Source organism: Diceros bicornis, chromosome 4 (genome assembly GCF_020826845.1).
Source record: "Diceros bicornis minor isolate mBicDic1 chromosome 4, mDicBic1.mat.cur, whole genome shotgun sequence".
Lineage (NCBI taxonomy): Eukaryota > Metazoa > Chordata > Mammalia > Perissodactyla > Rhinocerotidae > Diceros > Diceros bicornis.
In genome coordinates, this window is record NC_080743.1 from 97889558 (window position 1) to 97910758 (window position 21201).

The 21201-nt window shown below is 44.1% G+C and overlaps 1 protein-coding gene across 3 annotated transcripts in view; it reads right to left on the reverse strand.

Annotated features, from left to right (window-relative positions):
- The window catches only part of MPZL1 (myelin protein zero like 1), a 63063-nt gene that overhangs the window by 15553 nt on the left and 26309 nt on the right, over window positions 1-21201 (reverse strand). For all 3 annotated transcript variants that reach the window (XR_009219875.1, XM_058540141.1, XM_058540140.1), the window contains exons 2-4: window positions 9053-9219; window positions 2085-2298; window positions 959-1091 (exon numbers count right to left, since the gene is read on the reverse strand). Coding sequence is in view for 2 of the 3 variants with exons in the window: in XM_058540141.1 (XP_058396124.1) it covers window positions 959-1091; window positions 2085-2298; window positions 9053-9219 (514 nt within the window). In the remaining variant the exon portion in view is untranslated. The remainder of the gene's footprint in view (window positions 1-958; window positions 1092-2084; window positions 2299-9052; window positions 9220-21201) is intronic.

The window sequence follows — 21201 nt, forward strand, 5'->3', positions numbered from 1 at the left end:
GGGGTAGATACAGTCAGCAGAACAGAAGCATTCCAAGCAAGTAATATGTGAGTTTGAACTCGTTAAAACACAGCGCTCCTAAACACTAGAGCAGCAGATCCCAAAGAGAGAGGTTCCCACCGTCCACCAGCAAGGGCGTCCCGAGCATGCAATCCTCCCAGATCACAGCCCTTCGGGATGGGCAGGTGAGCCGTGCACCCGGGCCACAGCTCGTGCTACCTCGCCTGCGTCCAGCCTTCACTCTGTCTTACCACACGAGTTCTACAGAGCTTACAGGGTCAGCTCTCCAGCTGGAGTGGGGAAGAGAAGGTCTTTCCATTAGACACACACCCAGGCTCAAGTGTGTGCTCTCTGAGAAGCCATCAACAAAAGGAATTCTACTTTTCGTTATTGCTGGTATATTTTGGTGTTTAACTCTTATTACCCCAGCTTGGATGAGGCCAGCCATGCATTTGAGAAGGGTCAAAGCAATAATATGGATCACAAAACTACAGAAAGGAAAAGCCCTGTATCCTTGCATCGGGTGGGGGTTGTTTACTAGCACAACTCTTCTTGAGTAGAGTTTGGTATTTGCCCAACTGGAAATAAGAGCCTTATGAGATTATTGCCAAGAGATGAAAATTAACCTCTTGAATTGGGTAAGTGATGGCTCTGGCTTAATAATACTAATTGCAGAGTGGACGGTACTGACACACACGGCAGACTGCTGAGCAGTTCATGTCAGCAAACCCGAGAAAGAAACTGTACAACAGGGATGAGTGTCACAGTCCACATTTAATAGCAGCCACTGATCACTGCTTGCCGATGTCAGAACTCCTCCAAAGGAGACGGCCCGATTCTGGCACGAAAGCAAACAGTAGCTAATTCTTCACAATTCTTTCTCCATAAAAAATGCAGACGTTTTTATAAACCCTGATTCCTGTCCTCCAACCCTTCCCTAAAAAGCAGTGTTTCTTACCCAGTGTAATCCCGTTTGGAGTTTTTCCTTCTATAGAGGACAGCCAGAATCATGCTGATGAGCAGAGTGAGGCCTAGGACCACGGCAGTAACTATCCCCACCACCACCCAAACCGGAAACACGGGCAAGATCTCTGGAGAGAAAGAACGAAATAGTGTTAAGGTACATTGCTAACAGAGAGAAGAAATGGACTTCTATTAAATGAATAAGCAAGTGTCTTCCTTTAGTAGTTATGACACTCTCTTTTATTATCCAAATTATGAGATCCTGGTATCTAAGTGATGACATACAAATATTAGCTGATAAAGAATGAACTACAGGGCCGGCCCCGTGGCTTAGTGGTTGAGTGCGCGGCTCCGCTGCTGGCGGCCCGGGTTCGGATCCCAGGCGCGCACCGACGCACTGCTTCTCCGGCCATGCTGAGGCCGCATCCCACATACAGCAACTAGAAGGATGTGCAACTATGACACACAACTATCTACTGGGGCTTTGGGGGAAAAATAAAAAAACAAATAAAATTAGAGTTCCAGTGGCCTGTGCTATGGATTTAAAAAAAAAAAGAATGAACTACAGAACTAAGCATTTCTACACACACAATCCCTCTCGATGCTCTAAAATCAAAGAAAAACTGGGAATGTGAATTTACCTCAATCTACCCTCCAACAAAGCAGACTTTGTCTCAAAATGAGACACCAGAACCTGCATTTCCTGCTTATTCTCACAAAAGGGAAGAAATAGCTGTACTGTTTGTGCAAATGTTAAAACTTTCTCCTGGAGAATATCGAAACACATTAGTCTCCTTCTTTCCCACTGCCCGCCTCCTCTAACCATACTGAATTTGGTCTTACTTTTAATTAACATCGAAAAATTAATGCTCCTGACATGAGATCAACAGGCTTCAGACAGCAGGTACATAAATGGAGAAATCGGCTGCTCTGGTTGGAATGAGCAGCAGCTCCCCGCCCCCCAGGCAGGTTTCGTAGAGCCACAGGTCCACGGAAACAGGGAGCATAACCGTGTGGCAAAACTCTCCTTTCAAACACACTGGAAACGTAACTCTTGTTCTCCAACTAAACACGAGACAAAGGGCACTGGGTCGTTACTGCAGAAATGCTTGAGGAAGTACCTTTCTCTACAACGTAGAGCCGAATGTGCCCCGGCTGGACAACAATGTCAGGAGGGTTTTTGACGTCACAGATATAGGTGCCGTTGTGTATAAACTGCATATTTTCTATGTTGATTGATGCATCTTTCTTGTCGAGGTCTCCAGCCCAGCTGATTCTGTCCTTAAATGGTGGATAATTCCCAGGGTACACTTGCCCGTGGGAGTAGTGGAAAAACTGCAATTAGAAAAAAAGAACACGTGAGCTATTCTCAGAGGCAGAAGTTCTAGACTCTGTGACAGCCATGCTGTGAAAAGTTCTTTTAAAAAAGACTTCATACAGGGGCCGGCCCGGTGGCGCAAGCGGTTAAGTGCGCGCGCTCCGCTGCGGCGGCCCGGGGTTCGCTGGTTCGAATCCCGGGCGCGCACCGACGCACTGCTGGGTAAGCCATGCTGTGGCGGCGTCCCATATAAAGTGGAGGAGGATGGGCACGGATGTTAGCCCAGGGTCGTCTTCCTCAGCAAAAAAAGGAGGAGGATTGGCGGATGTTAGCTCAGGGCTGATCTCCTCACAAAAAAAAAAAAAAAAAAAAAAAAAAAAAGACTTCATACAGAAAGAAATACATCTCATTACAAATCTCAAGCTATGGAGCCTGAGCCAGACAGAGGTTTAGAAATCAGGGGGTTTGATCCTGTTTCAGTTGAAGAAATAAACACGTCTATCATCTCTAATCCCCTCAATCTCCCAGTGATGAAGTGATTACCACCCACGTTTTTATAAATAAGGAAATGGAGACCCACAGAAGCCATCTGCCCGAGGTCACAACGGTAACAGGTGGTGGATCCAGAATCCAAGTCAACCATCCGACGCTTCAAAGCCAATGCTCTTGTGACGACACCGCGATTGAGCCAGTGAAGCCAAAGGTTTCCGTCTCAATTCACAAAGCGCACCATGAAGACACACGAACACGTGGAGAAAAAGAAGCCCACATAGCACAGATCATGGGTTTCATCATGGGATGATGGGTTTCTCCCTCTTACTTATTGCTTTCTTATGGAAAAGTCATGGGTATGTGAGAGGAACAAAACCCAGACAACCCAAAATGTTCTCGCCTGTCTTTGAAGGTTCAGCCTTTAGCCCCTTCCTCTTTCCGCTCTCACTCACCCCAGACCTGCCTTTAGCAAAGGAACTCATTTCTCAAAGTAACCGTCAAACCCAGCACCCTGGTGGCAAGGCAAAGCCTAGTCGGCGGGATCGATCCTGACACTTGGCTTTGATCCAAGCAGCTCTGCTGGAGTCTTGATGTCTCTGTTCTTATTCACGGATGGGGTGAGAGTGGGCTTAGGGGCAGAAATCAGCATTTGTCAACCACTGAGGTCCACTGGCAATTCAAATAGAACATTTTTGGAACCCTCTGTGCACGTTGAAAACCCCTGTGCAATCTCATCCATTCCTAGGATTTAATGACCATCTATATTTTCTTAACTCCCAACTTCTTTCTCCATCCATAGTGTCTCCTGAGCTCTAGACTCCTCACCCCACTGCTGGCTCACTGTACCACCCCGCTGCCCCGGCCCTCCCCGTTTGTCACTCTCTCCTGTAAACTTCATCTTCGACCTGTGTATCTCATCTTGACTGAGGGATACGTTCCAGTCTCCCAAACCAGAAATCCTGGCGTTATCCTTGATTCCTCTATCTTCCCCCCGATGCAATTAATCGCCCAATCCTGTCAATTCTGCCTCTTACGTTCTCTCAGTGCTCTCTTCTCTCTCTTCAGTTCCCACTGATAATACCTGATTTTATACCCTGATTATCTTGGACTGTGGCCTCTCAATTGGTCTGTCTGACTCCAGCCTCAACCTCCTCTAATCCATCCTCCACAATGTCTAAATGATCATTGAAAAACAATAATAATAATAATAATCAGCACTTATCAAATATATACCCTGCGCTTAATATAACTTAAATGTATGCTAAGAACCATGAAGGGTCTGAGATTTGATCCTCGCTGCAAGCTAAGTTCGTCTGCCACAGGTTTGCAGGTGCTGGCAGAAGACAGAAGACTCCTGTGAAGTCTTTGCTCCTACAAAGACTTGGAGACAAAGGACCTTATTCTTTACAACACAGCAAGCAGCATGTTTTTATCTGGGGCCATTGCTTCCCCACCACCCCTGGACCCCCTCAAATCCCACAGGGACAGTACGGAGGGGCTTAGGCAGAGGCTGTGCATGCAGAGGCTTTGCATCACAGCTGAGGAGTCCCAAGCTTAGGGGACCCAAATCCTTTGTAATGTGCAGGGAGCCTGTCTGACCTCTGCCCCACAGGGAGGTATTATCTTTACCATACTGGACAGTAAGCAAACCTGTTCTCTGCTCCAGGGGAGACACCATCTCTGTCTTCCAAGGCTAGTCACTGCACAAGAAAGGCAGCCAGCGCGTCTGTTTACAGGCTGTGCAGAATGTGAAACACCCATGGAAAACAGTGCTCTGATGTTCGTAACCACTGTGTAAGGTGAGATGCACCTGCCAGATATTCCACAATGAGGAAAGTGAGGCTCAGAGGACTTTAGTGACCTGCTCAAGGTCACAGGTCTCAGAGAACGAATTCAAACCCAGCTCTGATTTCAAAGCTTGGGCTATTTCCATTATTTAATGCCTCTCATGTCTGATCGTATCTCACCTGCTCAAAACTCTATTCTCTATTCTTCACCAGGAAATAGACCATAAACTCTTAGCAAGCAAGTCCTTCTGTCACCTGGTCTCTGTCTTCCTTTCTCACCTCATCCACAAATACTCCCTGCCTTGCGTTTCTGAACCAGCAACGCAGACCCTCACCACGTCGTTTCCCACCACTGTGTCTCCGTGCACACTGCTCCCTCAGTCGGTCTCCCTCACCAGCCTGGGTGCCCTTGGAGGCGGGGTCTGCGCTGTGTTCATCCCTGTGCTCCTCAGCACATCGCAGGAACTACGTCTGTCTGCCGAACTGAACCGATGAGTAATGCTTTGGTCAAACCGGCAAGAAACAGGGAAATGAAACAATGAGAAAATTCACAAAAAAGACCAGATCTCCTTATCGACCAATATTGATTGAGTGCAAGCCACCGCGCTACAGCCACGAGGGACCTCCAAGATGTGAGATAGGTCTCTCCCCTGAAAATGCTCACATTCAAGATGAAGAAGAGAAAAACGTTACAGTCAGGGACTCCACATCATAGGAGTGGCCCAGTTAATGTGGCAGTGAGTTTTAAGAAAAGCTAAAAAGGTCAAAAGAGGCCTTACGGGGGGTCAGAATGTGAAGACAGGGTACAACTTAAACGCCAAGAGTTCAGAAGTGGGAAAACAAAGCAGAAAGCATTTTTCACTAGACCGAAGGGGATCACATAAGAGAACAGAAGCAGGGCTGAAGTGCTAGGCTGGAACTGAAGTTTTTACGAGTTCTGCATTCTAGACAAGCCTTGTTAGCCACGGGAAACCGTGAGGTCTCTGACAGGCGAGGTGAAAGAACTATGGTAAGATCATGTGCCTGACGGAGCACAGGGCGGGACTGAGGATGGAAGACCAGAGGCGAGGAGCAGCCACGGGGTTACTGCCCCAGGCCAGGCACAGTGTTTCTCACACAGCAGGAGGGCGGACAAAAGCCAGAGGCGAACTAAGGAGGAAGAGCCGGCAAACATTCCTATTTCTCAGGGAGGGTATGAGGGGTGCAGGGAAGTAGCACACGGAGGAGGGAAGGACAAAAAAACCCCACAAAACTCAAGGTTTTTTTTTGGTAAGGAAGACTGGCCCTGAGCTAACATCCATTGCCAATGTCCCTCTTTTTGCTTGAGGAAGATGAGCCTTGAGCTAACATTTGTGCCAACCTTCCTCTATTTGTTGCATGTGGATGCCGCCACAGCATGGCTTGATGAGCAGGGTATAGGTCCACACCCAGGATCCGAATCTGCAAACCCCGGGCTGCCAAAGTAGAGCACATGCACTTAACCACTACGCCACCATGCTGGCCCCTAAAACTCAAGATTTTAAAATTAGGTCCCTAGAAGAACACAACACTCAAAAAGGACTAGCAGAGAAGGGAAACAGAGGGGGAAAAGATGAGCTCCATTTTAGACACGCGGACTCTGCTCCCATGGACCTGAAAAGCCATCTCTGGTATGTCAGGCTTGAATTTTCCTGAAAATCTATAAAAGTCAAAAGCAGCTTGCTCATCTTATTAAATGTGTACCGACATTTGGGAGTTAAAGGATCCTGTAGCAATAACAGCATTCTGGAATTAACTGTAATCGGGTTGGTGGGTAAGTATAAACTGATTAGCTAAAAACATCAATCCGAAATACAGCATGTTTTTAATATTAAGTCTTCAGGTATGTACACCTGCCTCGACCCACACGACAAGAATGTGTTGAGCCTAAATGGAACCACTCTTTAAGAGAAAGTGATTACCTCTGGGCATCTCTTGATGCTGCTGCATTTTCTATGGACTAAACACCGGCCTCACATCTACTCTTACAGAAGACTCGAGTGGGCCGTCCTCACAAGGTTAGGTAGTGCTGTGGACCCTCCTGAGTAACTCATGTGTGCTGGTTTGCCTCCACAGATGCACGGTCTACACTGATGCCATGCTCACGTGAAGCAGCAGAATGCCTCTGACACCGTTTCCCCACAGCACCTGTGGGATGCCTGTTCTCACTCACTCCTGCGCTTTGTCTTACACAGAATCACAGCCAGCTGGACCCCGTGAGGAAGTCACCTAAATTCACAATCCCTGACTTGACCTCACCCTTCCCTCCTTCTCAGGCACGACACCCGGGGGCCTCCATTTTTACAGATCCTGGGGGACACAGGTTCACTCAAGAATCTGGAAATCAGGTATATGTTCCAACCCAGAGCAACAGAGCTTTTCTCATGGAGACTTATTTCAACAGAAAACATACAGCTGCAATAATATCACATAGGAAAATGAAGCCACTTAGGCCAAACATATAGATGTTTTCATTCCAGGGGCCACAGTCACTTCCACACAAACTCCAAGTTTTCCCAAAGAAGACCCTCAGGAACTGCTGATCTATGGACAGTGGACGGTAGTCACTCTGTTTTTTCAGGAAAGGCAGCGAGGGTAAATTCTTAACACAAGGGCCCACAGCAAAAAAGAAAAAAAGACACTTCCAAATTTTCACAGATAAGCAGCAGCTATGAGGTAATTTCCTCATAGCTACCCAGAGAGGGCTTCTTACAGAAACCCTACACCACACCTTCTCAGCAGGGGTGAGATCTCCCCCAAGGGGGCAAACATTGGCTCTGGGGGCAGGGGAGGATGGGAAAAAAATCTTCCTCTTTTCATCCGTAAGGCACAGGTATACAGTAACATCTGTGGTACTAAAATTCCATGGAAGGCGGGCAGCAATGAGGAAAAAAAGTCTAAAACATGCTCCTTAGGAAGGTGATGATAAAAAAAAGATTGAGAAACATTGCTTTAAATAATCCCTAAAGCCTACAGACAGTAAATATTATTAACAAACTTTCCGTCTGAGAGAGAAGTAATATATAAAGGAAATAATATAGTAACTGGTGTTCAACAAAACAGGGATTGAACAATTCTGGCCTGTGTGGTGTGACCTTGACTCTGGGTCAGTCCCCGCCTGCCCCCAATCTCCTTCCTCATAAACGTGTGGGGATTACGTGACAGAGGCATGTGACGGACTCAGCATCTAGGCGACGATCAACAAATGGGACTCGTCATCATTCAAAAGAAGAATTTATCTAGATTAAAGAAAAATGACAAACTCGGTCCCTGCCAAGTACTCACGACAAATGCGCCAGTATTTACAGGGTGGTCAACACGCAGAGGGACAACAGCAACGTAGTGAACTGCGTGTATCAGCACCTCAGGAGTAGACATTGTCCTGAGCATTGAACTTGCATAATCCCACTTTATCCTCAAAACATCCCTACTGGGAAGTTCTACTGTCTCCATTTATCAGGATAGTCAGTGCGTGTTTAATCAGCACCTATTCGCTAACGAGCACTCGTCCAGTTACTAACCAACCTTCCTCTCAACCCTCTGGCCCTGTACTTCTGTTCTGCACTCACATCACTCTGAAGTCATCGACACGCCATTCTTACTCCTAGTGACTCCCTGAGGGAGAGCAGAGACGGTGTTTTACACATTTTTGAAGACCCTCCATGCCCACTGCACAGTAAGCTCCCAACGAATACTGCCGAAGCAGGTAGACTGTCAGGTAAATCAACGACCTTATAATTAAATCAGAAAGGAGTGTGTGTACATAGATACATATGAATACTTACAAGAAATACAAATAAAAATGGGGGAAATGAAAGCTGGAAAGATGCAGGATAAATCGTGATGAGAGTCAGCAAGGTTAGTTGGGGGCTGCTCTGTAGAAGAGAGAAATTCCAAACGGGAATTGATGGTGGGAGGAACTGGGGGATGGTGAGAGGAGAGTGGTATGCAAAGCCAGGGAAATAAGCTGCATTTAAGAGATGCTGAACTGATTTTTTCCTGGAGAGTCTGAAGCAAGAGAAGGGCCATGAAGTCTATTACAGATAACACACTCAGTCCTTTTGGAAGTGACCAATCAGAAGCCTGGACCATTAATTACACTACACCGGTGGGAGTGCAAACTGGTGCAGCCACTATGGAAACAGTACAGAGACACCTCAAAAAATTAAGGATAGAACTACCATACGATCCAGCTATTCTACTGCTGGGTATTTATCTACAGAACATGAAAACACCAATGCATAAAGATACATGCACCCCTGTGTTCACTGCAGTGTTATTCACAATAGCCAAGACTTGGAAGCAACCTAAGTGCCCTCAAGGGATAAAGGATAAGGAAGATGTGGTATATATACACAATGGAATACTACTCAGCCATAAGAAATGATGAAATCTAGCCATTTGTGACAACATGGATGGACATTGAGGGTATTATGTGAGGCACGACTAGCCGAGAGCAGTCAGGCTTTCCTACCGACACAGTGGTGTCGGTCCCCTCTGGCTGGAAGCTCCAGGAGACGGAGGTCAACGTGCCGGTTGTGTTAGTGGACTTGAACTTGCATGTCAGCTTCCCTTGTGTCCCATTTGCCACGAAGATTTCTTCTGGCGTGTAAACCTCCAAGGCCGATATGCCAGCAGTCACTGGAGAGGAAGGAACAAAAGAGAGCTTCAGGGTAGGATTTAACATGAATACCACAGTGCAGGTTTGTCAGACAAGACAACAAAGAAAAATACAAGAAAGTTACCAGAGATATACATTAATCCACTGCCATTGTGCACTATACATTGCTGGCAGAACATTCTGTAGCCGGGTACTGCCACTAACAGGATAAACTGCTCATGGTTGGCCATTTGCTTTTGTTTTGTTTTTTAGTAAGAAGATATTTTTACTAGTTCATCTATACCTAATATTTATGTTTTCTTTTTAATTAATAGACTTTATTTTTTAGAGTAGTTTTAGGTTTACAGAAACATTGAGCAGAAATTAGAGTTCCCACATAGTTCCTCATCCCTCCCCCATCCCCCAGTTCCCCTGTTATTAACATCTTGCATTAGTGTAGTGCATTTGTTACAATTGATGAGCCAAGACTGTTACATCATTGTTAACTAAAGTGCATAGTTTACATTAGGCTTCACTCTGTGTTGGACATTCCATGGGTTTTGACAAATGTCTAAGGACATGTATCCACCATTACAGTAAAATACAGAATGGTTTCCCTGCTCTGAACATCCCTGTGCTTCACCTACTCATTCCTATCTTCCCTTCCCCTAAACCTCTGGTAACCACTGATCTTTTTACTGTTTCTGTATTTTTGCCTTTTCCAGAAAATTATATAGTTGGAACCATACAGTAAATATAGCTTCTTCAGATTGGCTTCTTTCACTTAGCAATATTCATTTAAAGTTTCTCCATGTCATTTCGTGGCATGATAGCTCATTTCTTTTGAGTGCTGAATAATACCCATTGTATGGATGTACCACAGTTTATCCATTCACCTACTGAAGGACATCTTGGTTGCTTCTCTGATGGTCTGTTTTTAATGATGTAGAGGCCATATTTTTACTTCTTTAAATAGTTCTCATATTCACCTGTCACATTTCAACTGATATCATATTGAACTCTTCTCATCTTCCATATTTAAAGCAATTAAAACTATTCTAGGTAAAATATTACCTCATTGTAAAGCCATGTTTAGGCGTAGCGGTTAAGTGCACGCTCCACTGCGGTGGCCCGGGTTCGGATCCCGGGAGCACACCGATGCACCGCTTGTCTGGCCATACTGTGGCGGCATCCCATATAAAGTGGAGGAAGATGGGCATGGGTGTTAGTCCAGGGCAAAAAGAGGAGGAGTGGCATGGATGTTAGCTCAGGGTTGATCTTCCTCACACACACACAAAAAAATCCATGTTTATTATTTAACTGACCTTTTTCCTATAAACAATTTAAGGCAAAAAAAAAAAAAGGATAAATTATCTTGTTTTCGCTAGTGAAATCTTACCTACCATTAGATTTCAGTGTGCTAGATACATGTGTACTCAAGAAACAGCTGACCACACTGGTCGCATTTTCATTTACCCATCAAGTTTCTTCAGTTAGCCTAAGCCCAGGAAATAGTACTTAAAAATGTCTATCACTTGGAATATAAAAATAGCTCTTTTTTCAAGATCTGTAATCAGAGGCAACTGCAGGAATTATTAAGGGTTGCTGCTAAAATAAAATAATCTTCACTCAAAAAGAGACACTTTCATGGACTAAATGAAGGTTAGAAAGAAACTTATTTGGACTAAAATTGGAAACAGAGTTAATACAGAAAAAATTTAAAACACATATCTTCAAAATAAGATATTTTTTAAAGAAATAGTTTGGGGAGAATCCACATCTGCAGTGTTCCAATTATTCTTAGAATGTAACAGACGAGCAGAATAAGGAAGGGTATTGTCACCTAAGACTGACGGTCATATTCAGAATTTTTTCTTCCTGAGGTCTTAACTATGACTCTAGGCCAAGGAGAAAAAGAGTACTCCCCCATTCCTCCCAACCATCTTCCAAATGTTTATTCCCAGGACACAATGGGCACTTTTGGCTATTCTTTTAAATAAACTGACAGCCACAATGCATCAAGCAGATTTTTTCTGCTCAAGAGGGTGGATTATTATTATAGGGAACAATGGATTATTTTTTGTGGTCCAAACCTCAAATCAAGCCCTTCTTTCAAACAAGAAGCAAACAAAAGACGTTCCTTGCTGTTGCGGGTAGACAGAAAAGCAGCCCCGGGCACTTGAGTTCAAAATGAAGGACAGAGCACAAGACCGGACGGTGTGACCAGCTTATTCCAGGAACCAAGACTGGTTTGAAACCCTTACTTATTTGTGTGATTTTGACCAGTTTTCTCCAGAGTGATGGGCACTGCAAGGAAAGCCACAGTCTTTAACGTCAGTAAGTCAAGTTTCTCAAGGATTTTCTCCAACCAGACCCCTGCCACAAGGCCTGGTTGCAAGAACTGTTACCCTGAGATGTTATTTAAAGACAGAACTAGGCTAAGTGTCCAAGTTTACAGTCACGGAATTTTAACCAAAAAGACTACCCAAATCCCTAAACGGCTTTTAGACAATCTATTCAAGACAGATTTAATTTAATTACACCAAAACTGGTTAATAAACTGCCTTTATTATAAATAAATATGATAAAAATCGCTTTTTTTAAAAAAACAACAATCTGTCACAATTTTGCTAATTTAAGCAGGTAGCTTTTAGAGCCAGGAATATGAATTCCAACTCTAGCCAATCAGCTAGTTCTAGAAAAATAAAATGACTCCATATGTAGCTAGTTAACTTTCTCTTATCCCTGGCTCTCTTTCTCTCCAACACTACTCTTGTCATAATTCTGGGAGATTCCATTAGTCATAAGACAAACCTTCCAAAACCCTGGTCTCTGTTTATCTTCTCTTCTTCCATAACCTTATCCTCAGGCCCACCCCAGCCACTCATTCCCATGGTCACACCCTAGACCACGGCTTCTAAACCTTGGCATATTGACAATTGGGCCAGATTATTCTTTGCTGTGGGCTCTCCCGTGCACTGTGGGATGTTTAGCAACATCCCCGACCTCTACTTGATGGCAGTAGCATCTTCTCCCCTTTCAGTAGCGACAATCAAAAGTGTCTCTAGACATTGCAAATGTCCCCTCTGAGGCAAACTGCTCATGACTGAGAGCCACTGCCCTAGACCCTACCATCAATACCTGCACGCCTCCACAATCTCCATTTCAGGCTGCTCGACTCTGACTGACCAACTCCTATCTTTCCAGAGCATGTCCTCCAATACCCTGCCTTCACATATCCTTCAGCCACATCAGAACCTAAAATCCATCAATCCTCCAGTCTTTTTACCACCTCATCCCCCTTATGTCTTCATTTGTCCTACTCAGATTAGATCCAGGGTACATCATTACACTCACCCCCTGGCATGCACCATCAGCCCCCTTGCCTCTCTCTCCCTTCAGTGCATTCACCTGGCTAAACCTCAATCCTAGTTAAATCCAATTCTCTCCCCACTCTGCATCCCTACCATGGCGGCTGACCATAGATGGAGAAAAGCACACATCCCACTGACCTGAGTTTCACCCTAAATTATGGCTGCTAACTTCAAAGGGGACTCTTACGGCTGCCCAGCAATCCTTCCACATGCCCTTACTCCATCTACTCTCCACTCTCCTAGACGACTATTCTATACTTTCCTCTTTCACCTCAACTCTCCACCCCGTCCTGCTTCTCACTCTCAGCTAATGACTGTGCTTCCTGTTTCACTGAGAAAACAGAAGCAATCAGAGAGAACTTCCCTGTGTCCCACACCACACCCTACCCACCTCCTGCATCTGTGCCCATATGGCCTGCCTTCCTCCACTAAGACGTAGGAAATGGCTGCACTCCTCTCCAAAGCCAACTCCCCCACTGTGCACTGGATCTCGTCTCCTCTTGCCTACCTAGGGACACTGATTCAGCAATTCTCCTGCTTTCTCCTGATTTTTTCACTCTCTACTGAGTTACTGCTATCAGCCATATAAAAACATATTTATATTATATCCCAGCTTCAAGGGAAAACAATCTTGACCCTGCATCTCCCCACAGCTATGATCCCTTTGCCCTCCTCTAATTTACAAGTCTTAAAAGAACTGTCTATACTCTGTCCAATTTCTCTCCTCCCATTTTCTCTTGAATAAACCCAATTCAGGCTTTCATCTCCAGTACTCTACTAAAATTGTTCTTGTTTAGGGACCCAATGACCTCCACGTGGGTAAATCAACAATTAATTCTCAAATCTCATCTTACTGATTTACCTGCAACACTTGACAAAGTTGATCATTCCCTCCTTGGAACAATTGTTTTTTTCAGTTTAGCTTCTGAAACATCACTTCCTCTTGGTTCAGTTGTTATCTCATTGCCTGCTCCTTTTCTAGTTCTTCTGACCTTATCTTTTAGAAAGTCCCAGATCATTCCACTGATGTCTTATCTATTTATTCTCTTGGTGACTACATCTAGTTTCAAGGCTTTAAACACCTCCTAAATGCAAATGACCCCTGTATATAAAGGTCTATTCAACAACTTCACTTGGATTTAACTGGCATCTCAAATTTAATATGTCCAAATTGAACTCCTAATTCCCATCCCCAAACCTCCATGGTCTTCTCATTTCAGTAAATGGCAACTCTACCCTTCGAGTGGCTGAGGCCAAAATCCTGGAATCCTTCGGGACACTTCTCTTTCTCACAACTTCCCGCCATGCCATTGCAAAACATGTTGTCTCTACTTAGAAACGTATCTTAAAATTGACCTCTCCCGCCACTTTCAGTGCTACCGTCTTGGTCCAAGCCCCCACCATCTTTCACCCGGGTTGTTTCTGTGGCTTCCTCAGCTGGCGTCTCTGCTTCCACCCTCACCCACTTAGCTGCAGCCAATCCCCGGAGGGGCCAGAGAGATCTTGTTAAAATGTAAATCAGATCTTATCATTCCTCTGCTCAAAACCCTCCAAGGCTTCCCCATGTCAGCCAAGACCAGGTCAAACTCCTCACAGTGGCTTACAAAGCCCAACATGAGCTAACTCCTGGCCACCTCTTAGACCTCATCTCCTACTCTTCCCCCCTCAAAAATGCTCCAGCAGCCACCCTAGTCATCTTGATGCACCTCTGTCTGTGATGAGTGCCCCAATGTATAGAGAAGGCTAAGGACAGAGTGACTGGAGATATTCCAGGAAATCCTGATGCCATGAGGGAGAAGGGAAGAGCCACCAACTGTGTGAGATGCTGAGAGTCAGGTGCCCTGCACACGTGATCTCGGGAGAAGTTGCAATGGATACCCTTGCTTAAAGCTGCCCGTGGTCGGATGCCCATACTAGGATCCCAGAGGACTTTCACCAGGCACAGGACAGCAGTTTCTGACCAGCTGCGATGGGCACAAATGAATGGCATCTTGTTAGAAAGTTCCTCCTGTGTGGGCAGAGAGAAACTAAAACATAGGTCTTCCTCTCAGACCACATTCCACGCAGCCCAACAAGAGATGAGTTCACTGTTTCTTAAACAATTGGGAATGGTTTCTTTGTCCAGTCTTTATTTTAAGTGACTAGGAGTATAATGGAAATACATAGTAAAATTATTGTGGAATTCAGATGGCTCGTCTTCAGAGTCATAAAAGAGAGATTTTAGGGGCTAGTTAAAATGGCTAACAACACAAATGTAAAGAACACTGAGATGTAGAGAAGCCATTGTTCTAATCTACATCATTCCCTGTCACTGCAGACTGGAATCCCAGCTTGAATAAGATACTAAATAGGTTTCTGTTAGGCCTAAGATTTACAGTTACGGTATAGCAGCAAAAATCGCTGTGAAAGTATTAAGGCTTTAGTCCAAAACCTCATAGATGGGGGAAAAACGTCTCCTGTTGAATCCTGGAAAAACCGATTGCCTCAGGAATCAAAACACAGAAATGAAATGAAATAAAAATATTAAGTGATATACAAATGTTTTTATATCCTGCCAACTTTGGTTTCTGAGTTACATATTAACTTACACATGAACTTCAAAATGGTAACAGGATCTGTGCTTACTTTCTTCCTGGGGAAGGAATCTTGCTAAGTTACACTAGAGCTCAAAGGGCAAGAAAGCAAACAAGCAAAAACAACTCTTCTCGTAGGAGATCAATTCACATGAAAAAAGCCTGAAAAATCACTTGACAAGTAATCAAAACGTTTGTGGAATCAACTCACCAGGGGTCATTTCTATAGTAGTCAAATATGATATCCAAAACTTGATATTCTTTTATTTTGGATGGAGACCAGAACAGTTTAAGAAGGAAACAAAGCAAATATAGAATACAAAACAACATCCATCACAACTACAAAGAAAAAAGCAAATTCAAGAATGGTTGCCCCAGACCATTTCCCAACGTGATCTATTTCAATATTTTGAATTATTGAAGTAATATAACGTCAAGAATGGCTCCCAACTAACATGTCAAGATATTTTACTCCAAGTAAATTCAGACTCTTCTACCATAAAATCATTTGACATACACTGGGTTAGCGTGTAGCATTATTACTAATGAATAAACACTTTCATGGATCTTGCAATGGTCAGCGGTTGAAGCAATTCCTTGTCGTGTTGCTGCTAGTCCATCTGTAGTGTCCTGGTTTGTGAAAACCTATACTTTTAACAAAGCCTGTTAAGGTTTTCCTTAAAATTGGAAGAAGGCTTTGGTTTCAAAAAATTTTTGAAGCACTTTGATGTTACTAGTGTATTCTCCTGCATAAAGAGTACAATCAAGCAATTTATTTAAACAGCTTTCCAGCCTCTTGTTTGCTGTTGGTACACAGTGAAAGTCTGATATTATAATATCTCAACACAAGCAGAAATATGACCTTTTAAAACATACTAAAAGAGAGGAACGAGTTCAGAACACTGAACTCAAGATTCAGACTCGTGGGTATGAATGGAAGAGGGTGGAGGGCGCAGGAGGAAAAAGGCACACGTTGGTAATATTTAGTTTCCTAGGCTAGGGAGTGAGGGTAGGGGAGCTCATTTTAATGTTTATTCTGTAAACTGTACACACACAAACACACTCTTTTGTATATATTTTTTCATAATAAAAACTGTTGTTTTAAAGAGAGAAAGGAAGACATCAGTAAGGTGATAAGAGATTTACTTCTTTAATTCCAGAAAGCTCCAGTGGAAGCATTCAGCACACGATTTCCCTCAGTGTCCACTGTGACTCCTGTAGTCAGGCTGGAAAAAGTAAAGCCAACTGATGATGGTGTCAGGGGGAACAATGCAGGTGTCGGCCGGGGGCCTCACAGCCCTCCGCAGAACAGGGCCCCTCTGCAGCTGAAGTGGGCTTCGCTCCCAGGAATCAGGGTTATTTTGGAGCTCCCTCAGCTGGATGGCACAAAGGAAGGGGAGGCTATAAAATATACTCTATTCAATGAGCCCTAAATACCAATAAATTAAGCTTTTCATTGGTCAGGAACACACTCCTCTACACTCTTTGTCTGAAGTTATGCTTCAGGCCTCAATCTAAAAGTGACGTCCTCCCAGCATTTGCCCCAAACTCCCCACCCCGTGCCCCCAAACATCCTGCCCTTCCGTTGTCCAGGCACTTCTCACACTCCACCGGAATGACCAGGACAGGCCAGGGACTGCGTCCACCTCGTTCACCCTCATATTCTCATTACCTCACAAATGCCTGCCTTTCGTCAATGGGTTCAACAAACATTTGTTTGCAAGTTGGAAAAAAATGAAAGAAAGAAAGGAGAGAAGAATAAAACATACCAAACCAAACTCAGACAAGCTCAGCCATAAAATTATACTTGCTTCACAACGCATGGCTTCAGCATAATGCCCAAGCAAGCAGCGTCTGCAGAGACTGCGCAGGGTCAGGTTTGAATGCTGACAGAATCTTGCCGGAGGCTTAGACAGGTTTCCTCCAGGAGTCTTCCTACTTAGATGAGAGAATCCCAAAGGAGTCTCATCTTTTGAAATGTTCAATAAAAAAAAATCTGTGCACTTTTACTAACACACAGGATTACCAAATTCCTCTCAGAGTCCATTCCTTCCACTCATTGTCGACGTCCAACTGGCCACATCTCTATCCTTAACCTTTTTTTTTTGCACCAACAAAGATCTTTCTGTTTCTCACATGAGAGATATTCCAAAGGTCCTGAATCAGACCAGTCATTGAACTGATCACTTGACTCCTTGAAGCCCTGGCATTTCTTCTGTGCCCTCCACTGTGTATGATGTACTGTTCATCTTTCTTTCCTGTACTGCTTTCCTTTTTTCAATCAACCATTCATTCTTTCAAACTAGGCTGCATTTGCCCTTAAGGGACTGACAGTCCTGTGGAGACAGACAAACACCCACAGTGCAGCGGCAGAGGCCGGGTGCCTGGCCCCGGGGCTGCACGGGGTGCGGGGCAGAGACTTCACACGGGGCAGGGCTGCCATTGACAGCCTGTCTCCACACAGCTGAGCAGTCCACACAGATGCCACCGCTGCAAGTCACCTTGAATCGTGTCATCTGCATCAAGTGTCCAAACAGCTCTCAATTCTTAGCAAGCAGAGGAAAATAAGAAACTTTTGGGAAGAAATCAGATCTTTTTACTTCTGACAGATCAGAGTGGACTAAAATGCTTAGCCTAAGGAACATATTGAAAGCTCTGGGGCGTGCATATCTGACAGATAACAGAATAACAGTCACATATTCTGTACTTCCCAGGTGCTGAAATGGCATATTAAAATTCCTATTCAAGCACAAGACCACTGTCCCTTAAATCTATCTTTCCAAGCTCTCAACTCTTATCAGAAGGTCTACAGTATGTCAGAAGATATTTGAGCCAAAATTTAAGGCATACCAGAAAAGGCCAACAGAAAATATTAGAGCAAGAACAGAACAAGAGATTGGAAAGGCCAGGCCTACGGATGACGGCAAGAGGGGTATTCCTCGCCTCCAAAATAGAGCAAAAAGGAAGCGAGCAATGGAAAAACCACCACTTACTGAGTGCTTACTATCGGTTAAGCATTATCAAACAGTGGTACGGTTATTATTTTCAACAGCACTGTTGGGTATTATCTATTGGATAGAAGTTAAGAGAGGCTAAGGAACTTGCCCAGGTCACTTATCCAGCAAACGTAGAGCCAAAAGTTGAACCCAGGACCTTCTGACTCCAAAGCCCAGCACTTGCACTATGCTGATCATCAAGCTTTAACAGAATTCCCTATTCAAACAAAACCTTATGGGGAACCTGGTGTATAAAGGACATAGAGGCAGTTTTCACAGACAAGTCAGATGAGAAGTACTCAAAACTTACAATTAGTATTGTAGTCCCCAAACTACCATACAGCATGATGGTTCTCAACCTTGGCTGCACATGAGAATCATCTAGAAAGCTTTAAAAATTACTTATGCCTACTGGAACTATTGAAAATATTCTGTATGATACTGTAATGATGGATACATGTCATTATACATTTGTCCAAACCCACAGAATGTATAATACTAAGACTGACCATAATATACATGTTGGATTTGTGGTGATAATGACGTGTCAATGTAGGTTCATCAATTGTATCAAATGTATCACCCTGGGGGATGTTGATGATGGAAGAGAATATACATGTGTGGGGGCAGGGGGGATATGGGTATAGGACCTTTCTCTCAATTTTGCTGTGAATTTTAAGCTGTTCTAAAAAATAAAGTCTATTAAAAACAAATACTGATGCCTGGGTGCCACCCCTACTCCCAGGGATTCTGATTTAATTGGTATGGGGTGTGGCCTGGCCAGCAGGATTATTAAAAGGCCCTCAGGTGATTCTAAACTTGTAACCACCATCCAGCATACCAGTGAGATGATGATACTATAACAAAATAAGACCATGCCTGAAGCAGATGAGCCAAGCCTTCCCTGGCATTTGACTGAGTGTAGATATAGGTATGTTCACTTGTAAAATATTAGTGTATATGCGTGAACCTGAACTTCGCAACGGGCTAGGGCAGTGCTACTACGTTCTTAATCAATCACACACTTACAAGTTTAAATGTATACACAGAAACTACAAAAATCTGCTTTATTCTGAAGAATGCACTGGCTGCCCGAGTTAACATGAGAGTGGTCTCCAAACTCCCCAAATTATGTATACAACTTCCTGTCTGTGCTTGTTGTTCTTTATTATTATTTTAATGGTTAAAAGTACACTTTAGAAACAAAGGAAATGTACATCAAACATTTGGAAGTTCTAAAACTGTCAGAATCCCCTAGGAATCTATTGGAGAGAGCTTGAAAACCACTGCTCTGCTTGGGTTTTGAGAAGTTCAGATTTACTACAGAGATGTAAAACCAGGTCTGCTGCCACAGCAGCCTGAAGCTGGACAAACAGACTAACCACACTTTAACCACACGGGGGAAGTGACCTGAATGAGGGAGGAAATACTTCACCCTCCTAGAGCTATAGGTACTCTCAAAGCCGTGTCTACTGCAGGCAGGTTCTTAATTAAATTTGTCCACGCCAATTTCTTATTTAAAACCCAGTTTAAAAGCTCCCTGATTGCGTCACGAAGCTCAGTCCTCAGCATGGCACACTAGACTTTTCAAAGTAACAGCCCCCTTCTCCTGCTTTTACATCTGGCGAGGGCTATCGCTGGTGAGCTGGTATTGGCTTGCTCTCACTTCCCCCAACATGCCACGCAGATGGCATACCTCTGGGCACATGACGTGCGTGTTCACTCGGCCTGGAATGAGGCCCACTTCTGAATTCCCACAGAATCTCAAGACTCTACCTAAACATGACTTCGGTAAAACCCTCCCTGATCCGACCACTTCTTCTGCCCCTCTACTCAATATTTATTGTACGCCTCCCTATGGCAGCAGAATACTGAAGCCACAGCTTCAAGTGAGAAGCAAAATCGTTTTGGAACTGGTCCTGCAATTATCTCGAGCTCCTTTGTTCGGCTCAGGTCTCCTTGGGGCGTGGAACTACGTCTTATTTGGGCTTTGTGTGCCCAACACATGGGATACTTCCTGGAGGTCAAAAAGCCCTCAAACAACATTTAAGGAGTAAACAGACTGATAACAGCTGAATTTTTAGGATTCCTAATGTGAGGTTATGGTTAATGAAATGTATAAGCACCTTTCTTTTTTCTAAAATAAATTAAAGAAACCAACTTGCCCTTAAATGGTTGCCTAACCCCAGCCAAGGTCTTTCTGGGCTTTTAGAAAAACCTGGGAAAAGAGTCCAGATTAATCAGCACCAATTTAATCACTGCCAGAAAGAGTTCAAGTGTAATTGCTCACCCTCACACATGAAGTAAAACACGAGAGAGCAATGGAAACGTCTGCCCCCATCCTGCTGAGATGCAGGCTTTGCTAGAATAATAAAAAAAGCAAAAAAGATAATAGTAACAAACAACTCAATTATTGAATAGCAAATAAGTGCTAGGTTGTGTAGGGGGTGCAGTCGATACATGAACATACACACACACACACACACACACACACAAGAATGTATACAACAAACTGGGTGCCTACAGTGTGCAGGGTCTGGACACACTGCAGGACATGGGAAAACGGCCCTCCAAACAGGGATGACGCGCTCCCTGGTCTGTATTTTAGTTATTGTTTATACCACCTTATCTTCCCTAAAAATGTTCCTACTAAAGCATCTCCCTAAAGTGGCCAATAGTCCATACGTAGTTAATTAAAGTTGAAGTTTGAAAAATGAAGAGGTCAGGAGTGTTTTATGCGAAATGCACTTAAATTATTTGGAATGTTGAGAAGAATCAAGATAGACAGGAAGGGCATTTTGCAGAGATACAAAAACAGGAGATGATGTTTACAAATGAATTATGTAGATTAGTTTGGCTGCAGTAGAAGAAAGCTTTCAAGTTGAAAAGGTAGTCTGAGAAGGTGGAATCTGATCTTGTGGAAAGTGAGCATCAGTGAGTATCTGTAAGCAAGGTGATACAGTAAAAGTGGACTTGTTGTTTGGGCCAGCCCGGTGGCACGAGCAGTTAAGTGCGTGCACTCCGCTGCGGTGGCCCGGGGTTCGCCAGTTCGGATCCCGGGCGCGCACTGACGCACCGCT